General features: G+C 45.8%; 1 protein-coding gene across 1 annotated transcript in view; it reads right to left on the bottom strand.

Moving 5' to 3' along the window:
- Window positions 1–2,960, bottom strand: part of PTH1R (parathyroid hormone 1 receptor) — a 162,207-nt gene extending 159,247 nt beyond the window's left edge. Inside the window, exon 1 of the mRNA XM_061586051.1 lies at window positions 32–2,960. Within this exon, the coding sequence (XP_061442035.1) occupies window positions 32–109 (78 nt within the window). The 5' untranslated portion in view covers window positions 110–2,960. The remainder of the gene's footprint in view (window positions 1–31) is intronic.
- Between the last annotated feature and the right edge of the window lie 19,412 nt (window positions 2,961–22,372).

The raw sequence follows: 22,372 nt of genomic DNA, 5'->3' as shown, positions 1-22,372 counted from the left end.
GCCAGAAAAAACGCACCCCTGTCCAACTTACCAGAGCGAAGACGGAACTCATCAGCACTGAGCAGCACATGGCCAGACCCAAGCTGTGATAGACCAAGTAGGATCCCATAGCCAAGTGAGGCTGGTCGGAAGCATCCAAGAAGTTTCAGCAGCGGGCTGGCGAGCGAGCTGTCCCGTAATCTTGTGGATCTCTTCCTTGGCTTTGGCTCCCCCAGTTTGTTGATGGGGTTGGGGTCCAGGGGAAGGGGAGGTGTTAGCCCCAAAGGCAGAAGGCGAGGAAGGTCAAATCTTTGCCTCGCTTCCTCATGGCTGAACGTCTGCGGAGTTTCAGAAGGGCAGCCCCCAAAGGGAGGGAGAAGAGCTGGAACGAGAAGTCCGCGGGAGGGGGATCCCAGGCACCCCAACCTAGACGGAGCCTCCGTCCCCGATGGCAGTGCCTGCCTTCTGCGCGCATCTGTGCCACGGCTGACAAATCGCACCCATATGTCAAAACTGCGCTCCTCTTTCCCTTGTTGTTTTTTGCTTAATGAGGCAGTGGGAAGTTCAAATCATTTCTTTGTCAAACACAAACACACTCGCAGAAGGGAAGGCGGGGGAAAGGGCAGAGGGGAGGGATCTGGGGGGGGGGTTGTGGCTGCGCTGGGGGGGGGGGAGAGAAAGAGAGCTTTAAACCACCAAATTTATTTTTGGCTCCAGTAATTGTATCGTTTAGGTCTCCGAGTCTGTTCGGGGGGGGGGGGAGAAGGGAATCTTTTCTTTTTGTGTGTTTGCAGAAAGCAGGCAAAATAGAAGCTAGGGGGTTTGGGGGGTGGGGGGCGTCTGAAGTCTTTTGCTTTTCCCGCTCGCAGTTCAGAGTTTCTGTTAAAAAGCAAACAAACACGAACTGCTGTGTGGAGAGAAACGGCAGCCGGCGGTGCTTCGATGGCTTCCTCAGTTCGTTCGCAGGAGATCAGTGCGGATGCTCGTCCCGGATTCGGAAAGCCTGCACGACAAATACCTTCTGTCCTCTCCGCTTTGCGCCGTTCCCAAAACTCCGACTGAGCGGAGCTGGCTGGGGTTTTCTCGAAAAAGGCGCCTCAAGGAACTCTTGCAGAGGGTTTTTGGATGGTTTGGGTTTTTTTGGAGGCGTGGGGGGGCAAGAGAAGAGGCAGAAATCGCGACAGACCTTCTCCGTCTGCAATCCACAAACACGAAACGCCGGTTTCTCGCGGTCCTCCCCAGCGTCCTCGAGAGGGAGGGGGACTGTTAACGTGGAGAAGGGAGAGAGAGAGAAAAGTGGTTAACGTCAGGGAGAGCGAAAAGTGGCTGCTTTCGCCTTGCTGCCGCTGCCGCTGCTGCTGCTGCCAGCTTCCTTCACGAAATGAACACGCCGACCGTCTGTTTACTTCCACATCGACCAAAGAAGGGGAGGGTTTTCCTCTCTCTCTCTCTCCCTCCAAAAGAGAGAGATCCCGTTTCCACTGGAATTTAAAAGGAGAGGACGGGCGAAGTCAAAATCGCGCCAGAGACTCCACGCCAGGCATCTTTGCTTCTCCGAGACTCGTTAGTCAGTGAAGCGTCTTCGGACGCCGCCGGGAACTCTTCCGAGGCCGCCCTGCTCTCCTCCCCCCTCCCGGGAAAGATCCCAGGCGGGCGCTCAGCTTAAGGTTTGCTCTCCACGCCCCTTCTCCCGTCGGTGAAATTGACTAGCTCCGTCCGCTCCCCCGGGCAGGAGTGCGTGTCAGTTTCAGCCGTGGACAGAGCGGATCAGCCAAACGCAAACCGCTGTCTCGATACAGGCCGAGAATAGCCCCGTGGGGTGGGGTGGGGAGGGGAGAAGGTCCCGATCCCAGGCGGGTTTACTCGGAAGTAAGCGCTCAGGTAAGTGTGCGTTGGGCTCGCCCAGCCGTGCAAAGCAGTGGGTATTCTCTCAGAAGGCAGTTGAATTCTCGCTAAAACTCGCGTGTTCCGGAGCTCTGTGCTGAACGCGGTGGGACTGACTCCCCGTGCGCATCGGATGCACTTTTATGGAAGGGGGTGTGCTCCAGTGGCCTGGTAGGGAGTCCGATGCTGTGCGCCGTTACTCGGGAGTAAGTCCTGCCGAATGCCATGGAATTTACTACCAAGTAAGGGTGCATAGGGTTGCAGCGTGGCGTCCAGATTCCTACGAGTGTTTCCTTGGAAGCTATTTACTCCAGTGGAGTTTCCTGACAAGTAATCGCATGTGTGTGTGGCAGCGTTGTAGCCACTGAGCCTTAGCGTGTTTACTCAGAAGTTCCACCGAGTTCAGTTGAGGTGGCTTGAACTGCAGTGCACATGACTGCAGAGTACAAGTCTAAGCGTGTTTACTCGGAAGCAAGCCCTCAGTGCGTTCCATGGGGCTTACCCCCAGGAAATGCGTGCACGGGATTTTGCAGCCTTAAAACACCTGCAAGGGCCAGGAGAGGAACTGCGGTGTGTGTGAGAGAGAGAGAGAGGCTCCGAGTGCTCCTCTCATACGTTTCCTCTTTTTTGCATTCCAGTTTTGAAAGTGTATATTGGGGGCCGGAGTGGCAATCCGAATCTCTGCGGTTTAGCTTTAGGGAGACAACCTCTCCGGAGCATCTTGGCTAAAGATGAAGCCCTAAGAAACCTCCGAGGGCCGTAGACCCACTGAAATGAACGGGCACGACTCATGAATTTCAGTGGGTCTACTCTGAGTAAAACGTGCCTGGCTACAACCCTAAGGCTCTTTTTTTGGCCTTTAATAAATTATTATTGCGCGTTTAAATAGCTACAGCAGATTCCTCCTCCCCCCAACATTGAATGGATGCCTTCAACAGATTTTATGAAAAGGGTCTCTTTCCACCCGAGGCTTCCAGGAAGAGAGCAGGCGGGGAGGGAAAGGAAGAGGGTTAAGGCAACCCTCTTCGCGGAGGCTCTCCGGGAACGAATGTGGAACTTGGAGCGAACGACGCCGCGGTGAAAACCCCAGGGGTGGAGATGGCCCCATTGGCTGGTTGCGCCCGGCACGTGACCCTCGGGCAGTCAACCGCCAGGCTGGGAGGGCCACACCTCTCACCCCGCCCCCCTAAGAAGCCCTCCCCTCCTCTGGGTGGGAGGGCAGTGCAGAGTCTGCCCTCGCTGGAAGAGGCCGTCCTTGTCAGTCCCTTCAGGGTTCCTGCAAAACCGACACATGTGCCCATTTATGCTGTGGGTCAACCTGGAATCCTTACGATGGGGGCCACAGATTGTATATTATGTGTCGGTGTTGCAAAACCGGGAGGAATTTCCCCCCTCTCTTTTTTGGCTTGGAAGGAAACCACCGAAGCCGATTCTTCCAGCTTCCCATCTTTTGGAACATTTGATGAGTGCTGGAAAGTATCGCTCCGTGGATTATGAAATGGTGATCTTTTTTTAAAGGCAGCATGCAAAAGAGAGTGGGAATTATATCTTTATATGCGTGTGGTTGCTGATTATTTTGTTTAAACCCGCTTGCTTTGAAATCGATAGCAGGGTATTTTTAAACTGACATATTTCTGCAGAGTTCTGAATCCGGGGGAGGGCGGCGGCTCCTGAACAACCGCAAATGTGTCTATTTTAGGCTGGGGCAACCTAAATAAATATGTACTTAAGAACCCAGTGCTCCGACAGATAAAGAGACCTGGGCAGAGTCTTCCAAACCACTTACTCTGGAGAAGTCCCATTGACGTCAGTGCTGTAGGCACATAATCAACCGTCCCCGAGATTCCTTTAGAAATGCTGCGGTAGGTTAGCCCGTGGCATAAGTACGGAAGGGAAGGGTAGGGATGGAAGCATATAACTTCTACAGCTTCATAACTCTTCCTCTGCAAGGAGAAGGGCTGTAGGTCAGTGGTAGAGAATCTGCTCTGCATGCAGAAGGTCCCAAGTTCAGGTCCCATTGTAAGGCTGCCTGCCTGAAAACCTGGAGAGCTGCTGCCAGTCAGTGCAGACAGTACTGCGCTAGATGGGCCAAAATGGTTTGACTTGGAATTAATGGATTGCATTTATAGCTCGCCTTTCCTCCAAGGAGAGCAAGGTGGCCTACAAACATGGTTCTCCCTCTCCTGATTTGATCCTTGCAACAGCCCTGTGAGGTAGGTTAGGCTGACAAGGCAGCGGCTGGCCCAAAGTCACCCAGTGAGATTCATGAGAAGTGGGGATTGGAACCCCTCTAACCAGTACACCACACTGCCTCTGTACAAAGCAGCTTCCTATGTTTGGGGTGGGGTGGGGAACAGCATCAGAGGCACAAGAATATGAAGAAGAGCCCTGCTGGATGAGATCAAAGGACTGAGTTCAGTATCCCATTCCCCACAGTGGAATATGTGAATGAAAAACACTTCTCCTTCAACAATTGCACTTCTCTACGTTTTGTGATGATGTTCTCCAACCAAAACAGTGTACAAGAAGGGGTACACTTTTAGGAGAGAGTATGCTTAATAATGCATATTTTGGTAGAATTTTCCCTGAAAGAATGCATGTTTGTACATTACTTTCACTAGGTTAAATACAAATATGCGTTGTTTCAGTGGAAATTGCAAAAAAGGTGGATATTAAGGGAAATTGCTTACAAAATAGGTATATCACGAGAGATTTGCACAAAAATACTGATGAATTTTTACGAGGACTTAAAAAAAGAGAAATGCATGAATTGATGCAGAAATGTGGGAAACAAGCTACAGTTCGCAAGATTCTTTTGGGGAAGCCAGAACTGTTCAAGTGGTATGGAAAATGAATTGGACTGCCTTCAAGTCTATCCCGACTTATGGCAACCCTATGGATAGGGTTTTCATGGTAAGCGGCATTCAGAGAGGGTTTCCCATTGCCTCCCTCTGAGGCTAGTCCTCCCCAGCTGGCTGGGGCCTCCTCAGCTTGCCTCAGCTGCACAAGCCAGCCCCTTCCTTGTCTACAACTGCCAACTGCCAACTGGGCTCCTTGGGATTATGCAGCTTGCCCATGGCTGCACAGGTGGCAGGGCATGTCACTCCTGAGCCACTCACTGTGAGGTGATCTTTAGCTGGCCCTTGACGCCCAGGAGACATGAGTGGGGATTTGAACTCACAGACTCTGGACTCCCAGCCAGGCTCTCTTCCCCATTGTGCTATACCAGCTGTCATAAGAGTGCTTTAAATGTATGGTGTGGGTGTGGACCATATATTGGTTACCAATGTGTTTTCTGGACCCAGTACAAAGTACTGTTCTTGACCTTTGAAGCCCTATACAGATTGGACCCAAACTGTTTGCTGGACTACCTGCACCCATACTAGCTTGCTCACACCTTAAGATCTGTTTCAGAGACTCTCCGGGTGTGTCTATGCCCCCCAGATTGGCAAAGTGAATGACCACAAGGGAGAGGGCCTTCTCTGTGGTGGCCCCACAACTATGGAATGCCCTCCTGTTGGACCTATGGCAAGTCTCTATGGCTTTCTGAAAGACCCTGAAGACATCTTTTTCTGAACTGGCCTTTCAAGCATGGCATTGGTTAGCTGGGTGACAGCGTGACTCAATTATATTGTCTCCATTTCTGTATTTTTTTATGCCAAGTGTTGATTTGCCAAATATTTTTATAAAGTTTTAAAAATGTTTACAGTTTAAAATTGTATCTGTTTGATTTATTTCTTAAAGGTCTTTATATATGCCCTGCTTTTCACAATTTATGTCTCAAAGCAGTTTACGGGTTGTGGGGTGGGTAATGAAACACGCAGAATGCAAAATGTGAAACTTAGATTGAAACTTTAGAAAATAGACTGAAGCATCAAAATGCAAATGGACGGACTTTATGGCGACCCTATGAATAGGGTTTTCATGGTAAGTGGTATTCAGAGGGGGGTTACCATTGCCTTCCTCTGAGGCCAGTCCTCCCCAGCTTGCTAGGGCCACTGAGCCACTCCCTATGGGGGTGATCTTTAGCTGCCCCTTTACACCCAGGAGACAGGAGTGGGGATTTGAACTCACGGACTCTGGACTCCCAGACAGGCTCTCCTCCCCACTGTGCTATACTAGCTGATAGACCATGTTTGCTCATGTATTTTTAGACAGTTAACTGCAAGGAACCTGAACTAGTGATAGGCTTCAAGGAACGAACCTTCAGATGGAGGCAGAGGGCAGGGGACAGGAAGGAGGGATGCTCTGTGGCGGACCTGTGCCCTTTGGAAGACTTTCCCAGTGTGTAATTATTAAAAGGCAGATACCTCCAAATTGATGGAGCTGCACATGTGCTGGGACCCCTCCCTCCTCCCTGTTTTCTGCTTTCCGAGTCAGAGTAAAAAGGCACCAAGAAAAACCACAGCGTGGAAAACTTTCCAAGGCTGCTAGCAGATTTGATTTGATTACATATTTCAGGCATTGTTTGGGACATCACACTTTGGCAGCTGGAGCTGCTGCACCTGTTCAAGATCAGAAACTTGCTCTGTGAGTTTCACGTCTCCCAAATTGTTCAGCTGCTGAAGCTCTGTAGTCAAGGCAGCTAAAGTGTGTTAGACACGAACATAGGGACCTGCCTTATGTAGAGTTGGAGGATTGGATTCAGTGTTATCTACACCAACTGGGAGCTTCAGTTGGTGCAACGTGCTGCAGCCAAAATGTTAACTGGGGCTGGTTACAGGGACCATACGACTCCCCTGTTACAAAAGCTCCACTGGTTGCCACTCTGTTTCCGGACACAATTCAAAGTGCTGGTGATGACCTATAAAGCCCTGTATGGCTTAGGTCCAGGCTATCTGTCAGACCGTATCTCCCTATATGAGCCTGCCCGGGCCCTGAGATCCTCAGGAGAGGCCCTTCTCTCAATACCTACGTCCTCACAAGCACGACTAGTGGGGACGCGAGATAGGGCCTTTTCGGTGGCTGCCCCGAGGCTTTGGAACTCCCTTCCTAGGGAAGCAAGAATGGCCCCCTCCTTGCAGTCCTTCCGTCGGCAAGCAAAGACTTTTTTATTCCAACAACCCTTTGGAACTGAAAGCTGTGAAGGACAGGACTTGAAGGGTGCTGCATTGCTATTGTCTAATTGTATTATTTTAAACGGAGTTTGAATTATTTTAACTGTATGTATGAATGGTTTTAATACTGTAAATAGTTTAATTCAATTTTAATCTAGACTTTTGTATGTTTTGAATTATATGTGTGCTTTTATCTGGAAGCCGCCGTGAGTTCCAGTTTTGGAAAAAGGGCGGAGTAAAAATAATGTTAATAAATAAATAAATAAAATTTCAAAGGAGACATTCCCAACACTGCCTGGAGAGGCTGGAGATTGAACTTGGGACCTTCTGTGTTCAAAGCAGATGCTCTACCATTGAGCTATGGCCCTTCCTTTAACAGGAACATGAGTAGATAAATGCAGGGTAAAAGCCTGCCACTCAGGTAAAAGCACACACTGGCACACACGCATCTCAGACCGTTGACAATCTCTGCTAACATCTATACAAATTTACATAACAAACATTCCGTGGAGCCCTAACAGATGGCAAAATCCTATGCATATTTATTTGTAAGAAAGTCTCATAATCAGTGGGCCTCACTCACAGATAAGGGTGCACAGGACTGGAGCCCAACAGCACAATCCAAACCCAAGATCTGCCAGGATGAGCTTGGAATAAATGGATCTTCAGCTGCTCCAGCTGAGCATAACTCCCTCAACCTGGCTGAGCTGGAACTACGCTGGCTCAGCTAGAGCTGAGCCAGCAGAACTTAAGCAGGTGTTAAGTCCCCAAAAAGGAGCATTGGGGTGTGTGGCAGGGGCAGGAAAGGTCAAGGAGAGACTTACATCTATTCCAAACCTCTTTCCGCTCAGTCATATCACCTGGCAACCCAGCAGACATTTCTCTGGCAAAGAGGGTGACGTAAGTCAAATTTTATAAAGGCTTGTTTTCCTGCGGTCAGGCTCAGCCCAGCTCAGCCAACAGTATCCCTGCTCCTAAATGGAGTTTGGAACAGGGGTAACTTATGCTGACTTAATTTAAGCTGATGTAAGTTCTGCCGGCTTCACATACAATTGAATACTGTCTGTAGAAAATCGAGAAAAGAAAGTCTCTGCTCTGCAAGGTATTAATATCCTCTAGAAGTCAACAAAAGACTTAATATCCTCTAGAAATCAACAAAAGATTGATTTCGCCTGTTTCTTCTTTTGACATTTATAAGATTGTTTGGGAGCAGATGGGTTGTTTGCATCTCTAGTTTATACAAAGCTCAACTAGAATTGCCTCTCTCTCTGTCTTTCTTTTGAACTGGTTTGAAATTCAACATGTCTCACCAATTTATCTCCATACTGGGAAGAAAGCTGTATGTATTGAGCTTCTGCAGAAGGAAGGCATTGCTAAAGAAACTGAAGTGGAGCAAGAACAAACAGGTAATGAAGAAGAGAAAGAATAGGACAGCCTGCTGGTTCAGGCCAGTGGCCCATCTTGTCCAACATCCTGTTCTCACAGTGGCCAACCAGCAGCCTCTTCTGGGAAGCCCGCAAGCAGGACCTGAGCTCAAGAGCAACTCTCCCCTCCTGCGGTTTCCAGTGACAGGTCTACAGAAGCATACTGCCTTCAACCAGGGAGGTAGAACATAGACATCAGGGCTCATGGCTGTTGACAGCATTATCCTCCATGAATTTGTCTAATCCCCTTTTAAAGCCATCCAAATTGGTGGCCGTCACTGCCTCATGTGAGAGTGAATTCCATAGTTTAACTATGTGCCAGGTAAAGAAGGACTTTGGTTTTGCCTGTCCTGTATGTTGGATGCCCCCAAGTTCTAGGGTTATGAGAGAGGGAGGAAAACTTTTCCCTATGCACTTTCTCCATGTCATGCATAATTTTACACACCTTTCATGTCACCTCCTACTCACCTTTTCTCTAAATTAAACAGCCCCAGATGCTGCAACCTTTCCTCATAGGGGAGTCACTCCATCTCTTTGATCAACCTGGTTGTCCTTTTCTGAACCTTTTCCGGCTTTACAGTATCTTATTTTAGATTAGGCAACCAGAACTATGCAAAGTATTCCAAATGTGGCTGCACCATAGATTTGTATAATGGCGTTATGATATCGGCAGTTTTATTTTCAGTTCCTTCCCTAACAATTCCTAGCATGGAATTTGCCTTTTTCACAGCTGCTGCACACTGGGTTGAACTATCCACGACTCTCCCAAGGACTCGTTCCTGGTCAGTCACTGCCAGTTCTGATACCATAAGCATTTATGCATATTATTAGAATTATTATCAACATTGGTGTAACACTTTCAAATGTTCAAAGGGCTTCTCATTCATTTACTAGATGTAATCAGTACACCAACCCTGTAAATAGAGGCAGGGAATAAATTTGATTCGGTTCCCCTTTAAAACCGGTTCGATCAAATCTGTACTTTCCGAAACAACACGAGGACCAAAAGATAGCAAAAGTTGGCAGACTGAATTTTGTGCCGCAGTTCTCCAACCAAAGAACGCTTATGAAAAATTTATATATTAGGGAACAGTGTGCAGTAAAAACAAGTACGTTAATGAAAATAACATACACAAATGTATTATATTAAAAGAGATTGCTTCAAAACACGTGTACATTAGTCAAAACTCCGTGCAAAAGTGTGTTCATTGAGAGAAATTTGCATTTACATGCTGAAGAATTTTCATGAGGACTTAAAAAAAATTGGTAAATTGCTGCAGAAAGGAGGAGAACTGAATTTAAGATCAGAGAAGTGAGCAATGGAGGGGACTGAATCTGACAGATTCTTTCATCCCTGCTTGTGAGTCAGGGCCAGGGAAGCTGTGATGTCGCTGGACTCTAGCTGCCATAATCCCCACCGACAGGCCACGCTGGCTGGAGCTAGTGGGAGTTGGAGTCCAGGAACATCTGGAGGACCAGTAGGTCCTCAGCTCTAATATGTCACAAACAACCTGGAAAACCTGATAACTGCTGTGGAAGTCAAAGACAAGAAAATAATCAGGGAATATAAAAAAATAAGAAGCTGGAGATTTCTTTCATTTCCCTTGATGGGGATCCTGTTTTATGCTAGCAGTTTAAATGGTTAACCGCTTTCCAAGAGGGTTTGCATTTCTAATTACATGCTAAAGTCGCAGGCTTATTGTCTCAAGGCATATGAGGCTAGCACCTTGCTGAAGCTAAGCAGGGTTAGGCAGAGCTTGGATAAGTTACTTTTTTGAACTACAACTCCCATCAGCCCAAACCAGTGGCCATGCTGGCTGGGGCTGATGGGAGTTGTAGTTCAAAAAAGTAACTTTTCCAAGCTCTGGAGTGCCTGGATGATGGGAGACTGCCTGGGAACCTTATGGAAGCCCCCTTGGGTTTCTATCATGAAAAGAAAGGCAGGGTAGAAATGAAATAAATAAATAAAGGCAACCTCCCAGCTGGTGGAAGATCTTTACTGAAGCTCAATGAGTTTTACAGGGTTGAACCTCTGCAAGTCTCTGCTGCCTTCATGGGCACTTCTTCCCAGGAAACACTGCACAGGATTTCAGTCATGCTACTTGGGTTGATCAGGGATGTGAACCCAGCTCTCCCCGGCTTTATTCTAACACGCTAACCTGCCCTTCCCCAAATGTCAGATGTTGCTGGGCTACAGCTCCCATCATCCCTGATCATTGGCCATGCTGGCTGGGAAAGATGGGAGTTGCGGTCCAACAACATCTGGATGGCACTAAGCTGAGCAAGGCTATGCTAAGGATGATATCAGCCTTTGCCCAGCTCATTGTGCTGTATTTGTCAGCTGATCCTAATCAATTGGGTATGATGTGATGTACTGATGCTCTTTTTTAGGGGGATGCATAATGTTATAGGATTGTGGGGGTGGGTTTGGATGATACCTGTGAGACCCTTTCTAGTTTATAATTGTGTGCCTGCAAGAGACACAACCTGCAAAGGAAGAAAACTGCCCCACTGGTCAGATTAGTTTCCTTTGTTAATCTAAAAGAGTGGCTAATGGGCAGAGCTTGGAAAAGTTACTTTTTTGAACTACAACTCCCATCAGCCCAAACCAGTGGCCATGCTGGCTGGGGCTGATGGGAGTTGTAGTTCAAAAAAGTAACTTTTCCAAGCTCTGCTAATGGGTCTGTCATGTACCCAATTAATGAGTGTAAGAATGTGCCAGAGAGGCAATGTGGGCCATTTAGAATTCTTTCAGCAGAGAGGCCCCATCACCTGGCTAGAGCCCCCACTCTTTTCTGGAGCCAAGGAGAAGCTTGTGTGGTTTTGGTCTAGTCTGGAGAAGCTGGGAACTAGGGAGACACACAGAGAGGCCTAATCTCTGCACCGTGGCTTTGGGGTGCCTCCCTGCAAGCCTGATAGAAAAGCAAGCTCTATGGGACTGCTAATGCTGTGAACCCCTCCATCTTAAGCTCAGGTTGCAAATATGTGTAAATAAAAAACGTATATCCTAGAAGACACCATAGTCACTCTCCACTGACCTTTCCAAGGAAACCAAAGCCTGGGTAAATGTAGGAAGCCCTGGAAGTCTCACACCGCATGGAGACTGGCATGGTGCACAACAATATTCTATGTGGGTGCATGCTGTGCGCTTGTGTCTGTGTCTATGCGTGTGCATATAAGGCAGGGTTGGGGAATCTGTCGCCCTCCAGATGTTGCTGAACTACAACTCCCATCAGCCTCAACCAGGGATGATGGGAGTTGTCATCAAGCAATATCTGGAGGGCCAAAGGTTCCCAAACCCTAGTATAATGGATTAAGATAGCTGGCTGCACTTGTTTTACCTCCTTGGCGGTGTGGCTGGGGGGCGGCTGTCATCATGAGCCTCCTGCACTTCAAAATTTACCACCACACTACAGATTATTAAGGCCTAATTAACGTTGCATCTCGTTTGACCCTTAGATCACATTGTGAGATGGTAAGAAAATGATGTGCTGCGTTTGTCAGAACATTAACAGTTCCTTATTAGAATATGTTGACCATATGCTGTAATAAATTTAAATTGCCTTTGGAAGTCAATGATGCATCTCACAAACAAATAAGCATCACAAGAACAGGTGGCAACCACAGTCAACAAACAGCTTCCATGTTCCAGTACTAATACTGCCCTGTCTTACCCTGCCGGCTGGAGTTTATCGGATTTGGAGTCCAACATCTGGAGGGCAGCAGATTCCGCAACCCTGACTTACATGCACACAGATCTAGAAGGCACCAGGCAGTGGTAGCTGGTGTCTCCAATGTCAGTGAGGCACTGGGATCTGCTCTGGGTTTTAATCCAGACTTTCAAGGAGAAAGCTTGGACTCACACCCAGAGCGGATTCCCTTGGCTATAGGTTCAGCACCTTAGACAGCTCCTCAAAAGTTTGGACTAAAACCTGGAGGGATTCCACTGCCCCACTGACATCGGAGTCACCACCCACCATGGGCACCACGTTGGCAAAGTCTGAGAGAAAGCAACCACAGCAAATGCACTTAAAAGAAACCAGTGCTTTGGAGTGGAATTTAAACTTGAATATATGTTTGTATCGAGAATCTAATCTTAACTCTGATCTTACTCCTTTCCCTTTGGGGTAGAGAGCATGTGGGGACTGCTTGTTCAGTGAAAGTACCAGCTCTGTCCTCTGGAGTAGTGTGGCCAGAGACTCTATCCTTGCAATCATGCAGAACACCACAAGCATTTTGAGTCAAAGTTCACGATTCCCCAAAGCGCAGTTGTTCCCTGATGTTCTACTGGTCTGAACAAGGTAGCCCTTGTGCTGTTGTAATTATTAACTTCTTAAAGACACTGTGCTAGACAACTTCTCCCCTTGCAAAAGGTGAAGAACGGGCCGTCTCTCTGGAGAACAAAGCTAAGGTGACAATTCTGTTTTAGGAAGAAACCAAAGATATGCTTCTTTATCATACTAACAACCCACACAGAGGTCAGCATTACTTAGCACCTACATGTAGGGACAGGGAAGATATTTGGTTCACATTTTCAGCCAAGCTTGCTTACTTTGCACTTTCTGAAGCAATACACAAATTGAAATGCATATTTCAGTTCACACTCAGAAATTCACACTCCTCTGAATTTTGTGATGCACTTCTCCAAGAGCAAGAAAAAAAGTGCATGGAATTGTATATATCGGAGGTGGTGTGGATAAACTGCACATGTTAGTGAAAGAACCATCCAAAAATGCATTTAGATTAGTTAAAATTGCCTACAAAAATGTGTACATTGAATGTGAAATGAACACTCAAAGACTGATACATTTTTGGGTGGCCTTTTTAATTTTTTTAAAAAAATTACAAACTGGTGCAAAAATATGGTGAACTGGGTTTAAGACTGGGAAACAGAAACTGAGAGAAACCAAAATTTGTCATCCCCCCCGAAGGAGCAGGTATATAGGCTTGGGGTACTCCTGGATCTAGTTTTGTCTCTTGAGCCTCGGGTTACCTCAGTGGCTAGGAGTGCCTTTTACCATCTTCAGCTGGTGTGTCAACTGTTCCTGGATCTTGAAAGTTTGCGTTTGTTGGTTCCTCGGTAATTGACCTTTATGATGTGCTCTGTGTAGGGCTACCACTGAAAATGGCTTGGAGGCTGCAGCTGGTGCAGAATTCTGGGATCCAGTTGTTAAGGAGTGTTGGCCAACCAGCAACATATAACACTTCTCCAGAGAGGGCTGCGCTGGCTGCCAGTATGCTACTGAGCTATCTTCAAAGCCTAAAGCCCCAAACAAACTGGAAATCACCATGCTCCCAATACCCCTGCCCAATCTTTGCAATTGGCCAGTGAGACACATCTGATGGTGACTGACAAGAAAGTTTGTTTTCCTTACTGAAGTTATAGAACTCTCTACACTGGCCAATGGTCGGGATGATGGGAGTTGTAGTCCAGCAACTTCTGGAGGGCACACGTTCTCTAGTCATGCCTACACTGGTGGGTGGCAGGTCTCCAAAGCTTCAGACAGAGGTCTTTTCCCAGCCCTACATTGGAGATTCAATGCAATACAGGTGCTCTAACATTAAGCTATGGCCCTTCCCATAAATGCACTTGCAACTCTTGGAGTTCCTCTGGCTCTCAGGGGTTGGGGTAAATTTGAGAGGTGGTGGCACCAGTAAGCTGGAGTGCTGTCAGCTGGCCTTGCATCCGAGGCACTGGGCACTCTGTCATGGGGAAGGCCCACATCTCCAGAGCCTCCTGCCCTCCTCTGCCTCTGTTGGAGATCAGAGCTACATTGTGTTATAGGCCTGCAGAGACAAAAAAGATTGGCACAAATTGTATTTGTGTGTGGGTTTGTTTTTTTTAAATCAACAATGAGTAGAATTTGCAAAAACAAAATGCTTAAAGCAAAATTCAGAGCAAATTTAGGTCTACCTCAGGAATTATTGTAGGAGATTTGAGGGGAAGCTAAATAGGAATGGGTGCGATCAGATGAGGTTGCATTGTTTTATTGCATTATATTTGCATTGCATTTTGGCATATTTATAGCATTTGACAGTTGGCTGTAACTGTTACTCACTGAGTGGTGAGTAAGCTCTGGGGGTATGCATTGACTCTGTGAGTACCCCATTAACGAGGTGAATCAGGGAGATGCAGGACAAGGCATGTCAGGGCAGATCTGGGAGTACCCAACCTTCTGAATTGCTTTGTTGCCTCAGTTTTTCCAAAAAGTTAAATGAACGGCCTTTCCTCCTGTTTTCTTTTCTGAGAAATGAAACCAAACTGACTGGAGAAGCAGCCAGAGTTTGAGAGGGGAGAAGGTGAGTATTTTCCTTTTGATGGACAAGTCTAGCTTCTAATCACAGTAAATTATTTTCACTCTAATCACAGTGATTTGTAGGTGGGATGTTGAAGTAAATTAACAAGTGGTGTTCTTCACATGAGTCATTTTCTGAGTTTTGGCTGTGAGAGAAAGGCATGAGTGACAAAGTTAGATGACTGGGGTGACCTTCTGCTTTACCACTTGTGCTTTTTTCCTAACAATATATATATATATATCCATTCTTCACAGAGGGTAGGTCCAGGAAAGGGAGTGGTAAGGAAAAATTGTGACTTTTCCAGTTTTTTGTAATAAAGGTGAAATCACTTAGCATGAGAGACCCTCAACCTATTTGTCTGAACTTTGGTGGGTTTCTTACCCAGGGGCACCTCCTTTGTGTTCTCAGTTTTCAAACTGATTGCCCCCCCAAATCTAGGGGAGGGAATATTAATTCAATTTCTCATCCCAAAATAGTAAAGTCTTTCCTTATGGGAGAATTGTGGCATCTATCTTTCTGAAGTTTGGCAGGCTTAATTCCCTTAAAAGGGACAACCATGCCCCCAATTTGTACCCAATTTTGTCATAAAATAAAAATGGTAGTAACTTTCTTAAAAAAATGTTTAAAGGTTCTCTTCAAAAGATTCTCTGGATGCAGCTTTCTGAAATTTTTCAGGCTTAATTCATTCTGAAAGTTCTCCTTTGCCTGCAAATTTTATCCACTTCTGTAAAAAGGTTTAAACAAATTATAGCTGCTTTTAGATTCCCCATTATAGTCAAAGAATTTCAGATTTAACAGATCACATTCAGATCCAAATAATGAATCAAATCAGAAAGGCACAACGTGGATCTGAAATAGAATGAGGTGCTTCCAGTTGCTACAGATAGAGATAGAAGGCAAATCTTGTGATTGTTGCCCATCCCTAGTAAGCACTAGGAGGGTGGGATCTAAATCCTTACACAAATAAATAAGTTAGGGGCTAACTACACATTACATAAGTTGCATTGCTTTCAGCCTGTCAGAAGATTTTAAAATCTTAATCCCAGGCACGCATACAGGGGATGAGGTTTACCATTGGGGCCACATCTGGGGATATGTGGTTTAACCTGTCCCTCCCCAGCTTTGACTCTGATGAAAATAAGTACAAAATTAAATGGGAGCTTTTTCTATTGCTAATTGCCTTATGGAAGGATTTTCACTGGGATCTCAGCTGTGGAGGGAAGGTTTAAATCTCCCCTCCCTGCATGATGTTATCTTGATGGACTCCTCCCATATACCTAGGATTATGATTTTTAGATCTTCTGACATGGTTGCAAACTGCACCATTTGCATAACATGTGGTTAGGCCCTTAGTTAAACTGTATGAGACAAATTAGTCTTGATGGGATTTCAATGGGAATGAAGTTCAGCTAACTTAGTTTGGATCTGTAATGCTGCTGCTGCTTTCCCCCATGCTTGTCTATCCAAGAAAGTACAAAGTAGGTACTGAGGGGAGTTTAAAATATTAAAACTGATTGGCTGCCCATCTCAAACAAGGGTGGTTCTTCCTAATCTGTATACTTTCTGTATTGGGGAGCTATCTCATGAACACTTGAGAACCTCCACACCATCACAGAATCAGTCTATGAATGTAAGCTTTTTGGGGGCAAGGACCTGCCTTTTCCTTATGTCACTCTGTAAAATGCCAGGCATATCATGTCAGTGAGCTTCTAGGCCGAATTCCTCTCCGGTCTATTTCAGTTACTCCTGCAACATTTCAGCTTCTCTGAACTGCAAGCCTCTATATGTTGTCATCCCTGTAAGTAAATGAAATCAATGATTAGACCTGCAACTGTGGTTTGGAGTGGTAAATATTAATTGTGTGCTGTCGCTTCAAAGAACTGCGTAGTCAGTTTCTGAGGCTCTGTATCAAGGGTCAGCTTTCATGATACCTGAGTTGGAACTAATAGACCTGATAGCAGCCACTGAGCCAACCTTTGCTTAGGCGACTCTGTTTTTCTTTTAAAAAAACAGAGAGGGGTCAGTTCAGTTTGTTTTATCTCCCTCTCCAGGAAAGCCCCCCTGGTGAGTCAGAAGTAAAGCCATGTGAGAAATCAATTCAGCCACTGAAACCAGTCATTCGATTGCAGATATCATAACCACCTGGCCTTGCCAAGTCTTATCTTCACCTCCACTGCTTCATTTCCATTGGGTTTGCACAAGGCAGGAAACTTGGGCATTGGGTGGTGGGCATTACCATGTCAGCTTCAGGTGTTATCAGTTGGCCACCACTCAGGGAGCAGGGAGGTGTTCACAGTTCAGCTAGGATATGGTCTTTCCAAGGCAAGTCCTAGACATGATGGTTGGAAAAGAAGCTGCAAAAAGAGATTATCCAGCCCTGTTTAGTAGCTGAGCAGGACAGGAGCCAAGCTGCACCACCAGGGAAGTCACATTGCAGGTATGTGTGTAGGATCACATGCCTGAAGGAGCTCTCCCGTTAAAAACAACCATTGCACATACTAAAATGGAACAGGTTAGAGAGATTAGGCTAGAAGCAATGGAGATGGGTGGCTTTTATGTTAGTGGGGCAGTGAATCTCCTCAGGGGTTTAGTCCAAACTTTCAAGGATCTGTCCAAGGTGCTGAAACAGATTAAAAATAGGACAGCTCCTTGAAAGGTCAGAGTAAAACCCAGAGTAGATTCACTGTTCCACTGACATCGGAGCCATCCATCTTCACTGGCTAGAAGGTTTCTCCCTGACATTCCAATTGGCTCCTTGATGTTGTCAATGGCTACTAGTCATGAGGGCTATGTTCTGACCCCTGACAGAAGCAGCATGCCTCTCAGTGCCAGCTGCTGGGAATCCCAAATGGGGGGAGTTGCCGTTGCACTCTGGGATGGCAGAGAATTCCAATGAAAACAGAAACAGGAGCAGAAATGGCCGATATCTGCTTATTCACTCCATGTGCAGAATGGAAACCAATCCAGCAAATATAGCTGGCATTCACTGTTGCTGCTGCTTTCAGTCTGCAAATGCTACGTCATTAGTTACATTTACCTCCCCATTTGCATGGCATTCCCTTTGCGTTGAAATGAACAGGGTGGAATAACATAATAACACTGTAATTTATATAATAAATATATGATTTATTATTATGTAGACTGTGCAAATTGCACAGTTTACATACTCTTGCCATAGTGGACAGAGAGACAAATAATGTGGTTTGTGGTGGAAGATGAACTGCAGCAGAGTGGAAGCAGTGCTGCATGTGGCAAATACAGGGTGGAACGGAAAATGATCTTATCTCCCAGTACTCAGGTCCTGCTTGCAAGCTTTCCATTGGGGCATCTGGCTGACCATTGGGAGAACAGGATGCTGGACTAGAGGAACCTTTGGCCTGATCCAGCTGGGCTCTTCTTCATTTTATGTCCTTAGTATCAGAGCTTGGAAAAGTTACTTTTTTTGAACTACAACTCCCATCAGCCCAGTCCAGTGGTCATGCTGGCTGGGGCTGATGGGAGTTGTAGTATAAAAAAGTAACTTTTCCAAGCTCTGCTTAGTATTTCTATGTGTTCTACCACTGAGCTACAGCTCATACTGGGAACCTAGAAAGCTTCCTTATACCAAGACAGACCACTGATCCATTTAACTCAGTATTGTCCACACTGATTGACAGAAGCTTTCCAGTGTTTCAGGTGGGAGATATTCTCAGTCCTACCTGGAGATGCTATCTGGGATTGAACCTGGGACCTTCTGCATGCAAAGCATGTTGCTCTACCATGGAATTAAAGATGTTTGTTGATGAACATGTTTAGCTCAGTTGTTTGTCACCAACTTGTGGAGGATGAAGATCTGAAGCGGGGAGTCCCCTGTACTCATAGAGGGTTCCTGGTTGATATAGAACCCTGAATAATTTCTACGAGTCCAAGAGGCTCCTGGCTTCAGATCTTCACCCTCCAGAAAGTGAAATTTGATGGGAACGGCAACAGGAGTGAAGCTTAATGTGCTTGTCACAATTGCCCTGCTTAAATGTAGGTTTAATACATGACCAGAATGCCAGAATATTTACTGCATTTTATTCATTAAATAGGGCAATAGATGCCCAGATTTTTTTTGGGGGGGGGAGGAGGATAAATAAAGCAAATAAATAAATAACCAAATGCTAAGTAGTAGTAGTATTATCAGTCTCCACCCCCCCAATATGAAAACCAGTAAATGTCACAGGAATGTTGAATCACAGGTGACTCGCTTGAACTGAAACAATAGATGCATCACTTGTCAATATAATGGCACATTAGTGACTCATCTTCTAACACCAATTTTAGATTATTCTAAAAGCCAGTTCCTACCATTCTGTCACACACTTGTGTGACCAAGATAGATAAATGTTGGGGTTAAGTATGAGAAACTTAATTGTCATTGACAAAAGCAGACAGAAAGAGGCAACAGGGAAGGATTGTAGCTTAGTGAATAGTAACAGAGCAACTGGTTTGCATGCAGAATGTCATAGATTCAGTCTTCGGCATCTCCAGATAGGGCTGGAAATGTCCCCTGTCTGAAACCTCAGAGAGCTGATGCCAGTCAGAGATGAATCAATGGTTTGACTCAGTATAAGGTATCTTCCTATATTCCTTTGTTCTAGGTTCCATCCCGGTCGTGTTCTTGAGGGCACCCATTTCAATAATAAAAAGGAGGAAAAAATAATGAAAGTAATCTAGGAACCTTACCATGTGTGGAACCATTGGGGGCTGGTGGCTCCAATGTCAGTGGGGCAGTGAATCCACTCCAGGTTTTAGTCAAGGAGCTGTCCAAGGTGCTGGACCTAATTTTTGGAACAGATTCCAGCATCTTGGACAGCTCCTTGAAAGTTCAGACTAAAACCTGGAGCGGATTCACTGCCCACTGATATCAGAGCCACCTGTCTCCACTGTGTGGACAGAAGCTGATTAATTCAGGGGCAATTCATCACTATTTTCCAACAACACTGAACAGGAAGTAATAAAATTTATGGAACTGAGAAACAGGAAATTGCTTATTAATACTGGAAAGGATTTTTGCTGAAGGAGCCTGGCAGTGCAATTCTGCACATGTTAACTATTTTTTAAGCCCCATTAGTTCTATGGGACTTACCCCCAGGTGTGTATAGGATTGCAGCCTTCCTTGTGAATAGAGATTGTACGAGGATCTTGGCCACAAGGATATATAGCACTATATTCAAGGGCCATGTCGAACCTCCATTTTAATCCCACTTCTGGCTCATTGTGAAATAGCAATGCCTCATGAGCACTATAAGGCTCTAGTGTGTGCAACACACACACACACACACACACACTTTTTATTTATTTATTTATTTATTAGATTTATATCCCACCCTTCCTCCCTATAGGAGCCCAGGGCGGCAAACAAAAGCACTAAAAACACTCTCAAACCACATTAAAAACGGGCTTTAAAATATATCACAACTAAATATTCTTAAAAACATATTAAAACAAAACATCTTTTAAAACTGTTTTTTTTTAAAAAAAAACCTTTAAAAACATATTAAAAAGCAATTGGCTCAGGATCAGTAATTCGAAACCTTCCTCGTTCTTCCTGGATGCTAGCTAATTATCTTTTGCTTACTCTGGCAAGCTGTGGTTTGTGATCATTTTGAGCAACATAAGATTAGAAGCCATTTCCTTCCCATTTGCCTACGTGTGCCCTGGAATGCAGTCATCGTACAGCAGGATGGAGCATATCCATCAATAAATGAATGCAGCTAACACTAATGGGCAACTATGATATTCAAACCAACTTCATCTGGCTAAGGGCCTGCAGGGATAAATCACTCTTCTCTTTCTGGGCATATCATTTCTTTGCTTCACTCTTACTGAATGCTAGAGATGCTGGTGAAACTGATCAGGCTTGGGGCTGGATGCAAACTTCAGGGGTTTACAGAAGGAAAGGGAACTGCCTTGTTCTGAATCAGATCATTTGTCCATCTAGCTCAGTCTTGCCTACACTGACTGGCAGTGGCTCTCTAGGGTTTCAGACAGGAATCTCTCTTGGCCCTCTCTGGAGGTGCTGGAGACTGCACATGGAGCCCTTTGCATGTGAAGTGGTGCTCTAGCAGGAGCTACAGTTGTTTTTGCTGGGCTTCTCCCCCCTCCAAAAAAACACATTGAGAGAAGCATTAGAACCCCAGATTCTTCTCCGACTTAGATTAAAATCAAAGCTGGAGAAGAATTCCCCAGCTTACCTCTTGCTCCAAGTGTCCTCCATGATATGTGATTTTTCCCTGTCAACGATTCTAGGGGTGCAGTCTTCTTACCATCACTTCCATGCAATCCAAATGAGATTTTAATGTCTCCATAAGACTGCATCACATCCCTGGTGAGAGAGGAACGCCCATGTCCCACAGAGGGCTGGACCTTCCCAAGCAGGGTGGTAATGGATGAGAGTTCTCTCTCCAGGAGGTCCTTTTTTGTGAGTGGTGTTGGTGTTGATGGTAAAGTCCAACCTATTTACTTCTTTTGGGAATAGGTTGTAGCACAATGGTAGAGCACATATTTTGCATGTTGAAGGTCCTAGGTCCAATCCCTGGCATTTGAATGGGCTACCACATCCAGACTGAAGGGCCCCACAGGAACATAGGACGCTACCTTATACCAGGTAAGACACTAGTCCATCTTGTTCACTACTGACCACACTGAATGGCAGCACCTCTCTAGCCTTGCCTGGATAAGCTGGGGGTTGTAACTGGAACATTCTGTATGCAAGACAGAATCTCTATCACTGAGTTGTGGCCCTTCCCCTAAGTGGGGAATTCTCACAGGCTTTAGGCAGGAGTCCTTCCCAGTCCTGCCTGAAAACACCAGGCTTTGAACCTGAGACCTTCCGCATGCAGGGCATATGTATTCATTTATTTAAGACATGTATACACTGCTTCATCATTAGTGTTTCATACGGGAGGCATTTCCGATGCTCTACCGCTGAGCTAAAGTCCTTCACCATCAGAGCTTTGGTTCACCTAGCTCAGTATTGTCTACACTGACTGGCAGTGACATGCCAGTGTTTCAGATGGGAGTCTTTCCCAGACCTACCTGGGGATGCTGGGAGTTGAACCTGGGACCTTTTGCATGCAAAGCAGATGCTCTACCCCTGAGCTACCATTGGAGGACCCCTGAGGGATCATAGCCCACCATGGGCGTCTGCTTCCAGTTCAAACCCCTGACCTCATGGACTGATGAATCCACCGTCCAGGTCTAGATCCAGCTATGGTCATTTTTGTTATTGTTATGAGTATCCCAGAGTGCCAAACAAATGATAAAACACTAAAAACATCTTATAAACAAAACGTCCTTTAAAAAAAACATTTTAAGAACACCTTACAAACAATTCCAATGCAGATGCAAACTAGGAAAAGGGTATCTACTTAAAAGGCTTGTTGAAAGAGGAAGGTAACCCACCCTGATGTCAACAGATTTACGGTGGGTTAGAAATAGAGCCAGTGTGCCGTAGTGGTTAGAGTGTTGGACTACGACCTGGGAGACCAGGGTTCGAATCCCCACACAGCCATGGAGCTCACTGGGTGACCTTGGGCCAGTCACTGCCTCTCAGCCTCAGAGGGAGGCAATGGTAAACCCCCTCTGAATACCGCTTACCATGAAAACCCTATTTCTAGGGTTGCCATAAGTTGGGATTGACTTGAAGGCAGTCCATTTCATTTTTCAGAAATAAAATGTATAATAATATATAGTAAATTACCAAGG

Source organism: Rhineura floridana, chromosome 10, assembly GCF_030035675.1.
Source record: "Rhineura floridana isolate rRhiFlo1 chromosome 10, rRhiFlo1.hap2, whole genome shotgun sequence".
In the NCBI taxonomy this organism is placed as follows: Eukaryota; Metazoa; Chordata; class Lepidosauria; order Squamata; family Rhineuridae; genus Rhineura; species Rhineura floridana.
Note: the sequence above shows the minus strand (reverse complement) of the source record. Positions and strands in the feature narration are given on the sequence as shown.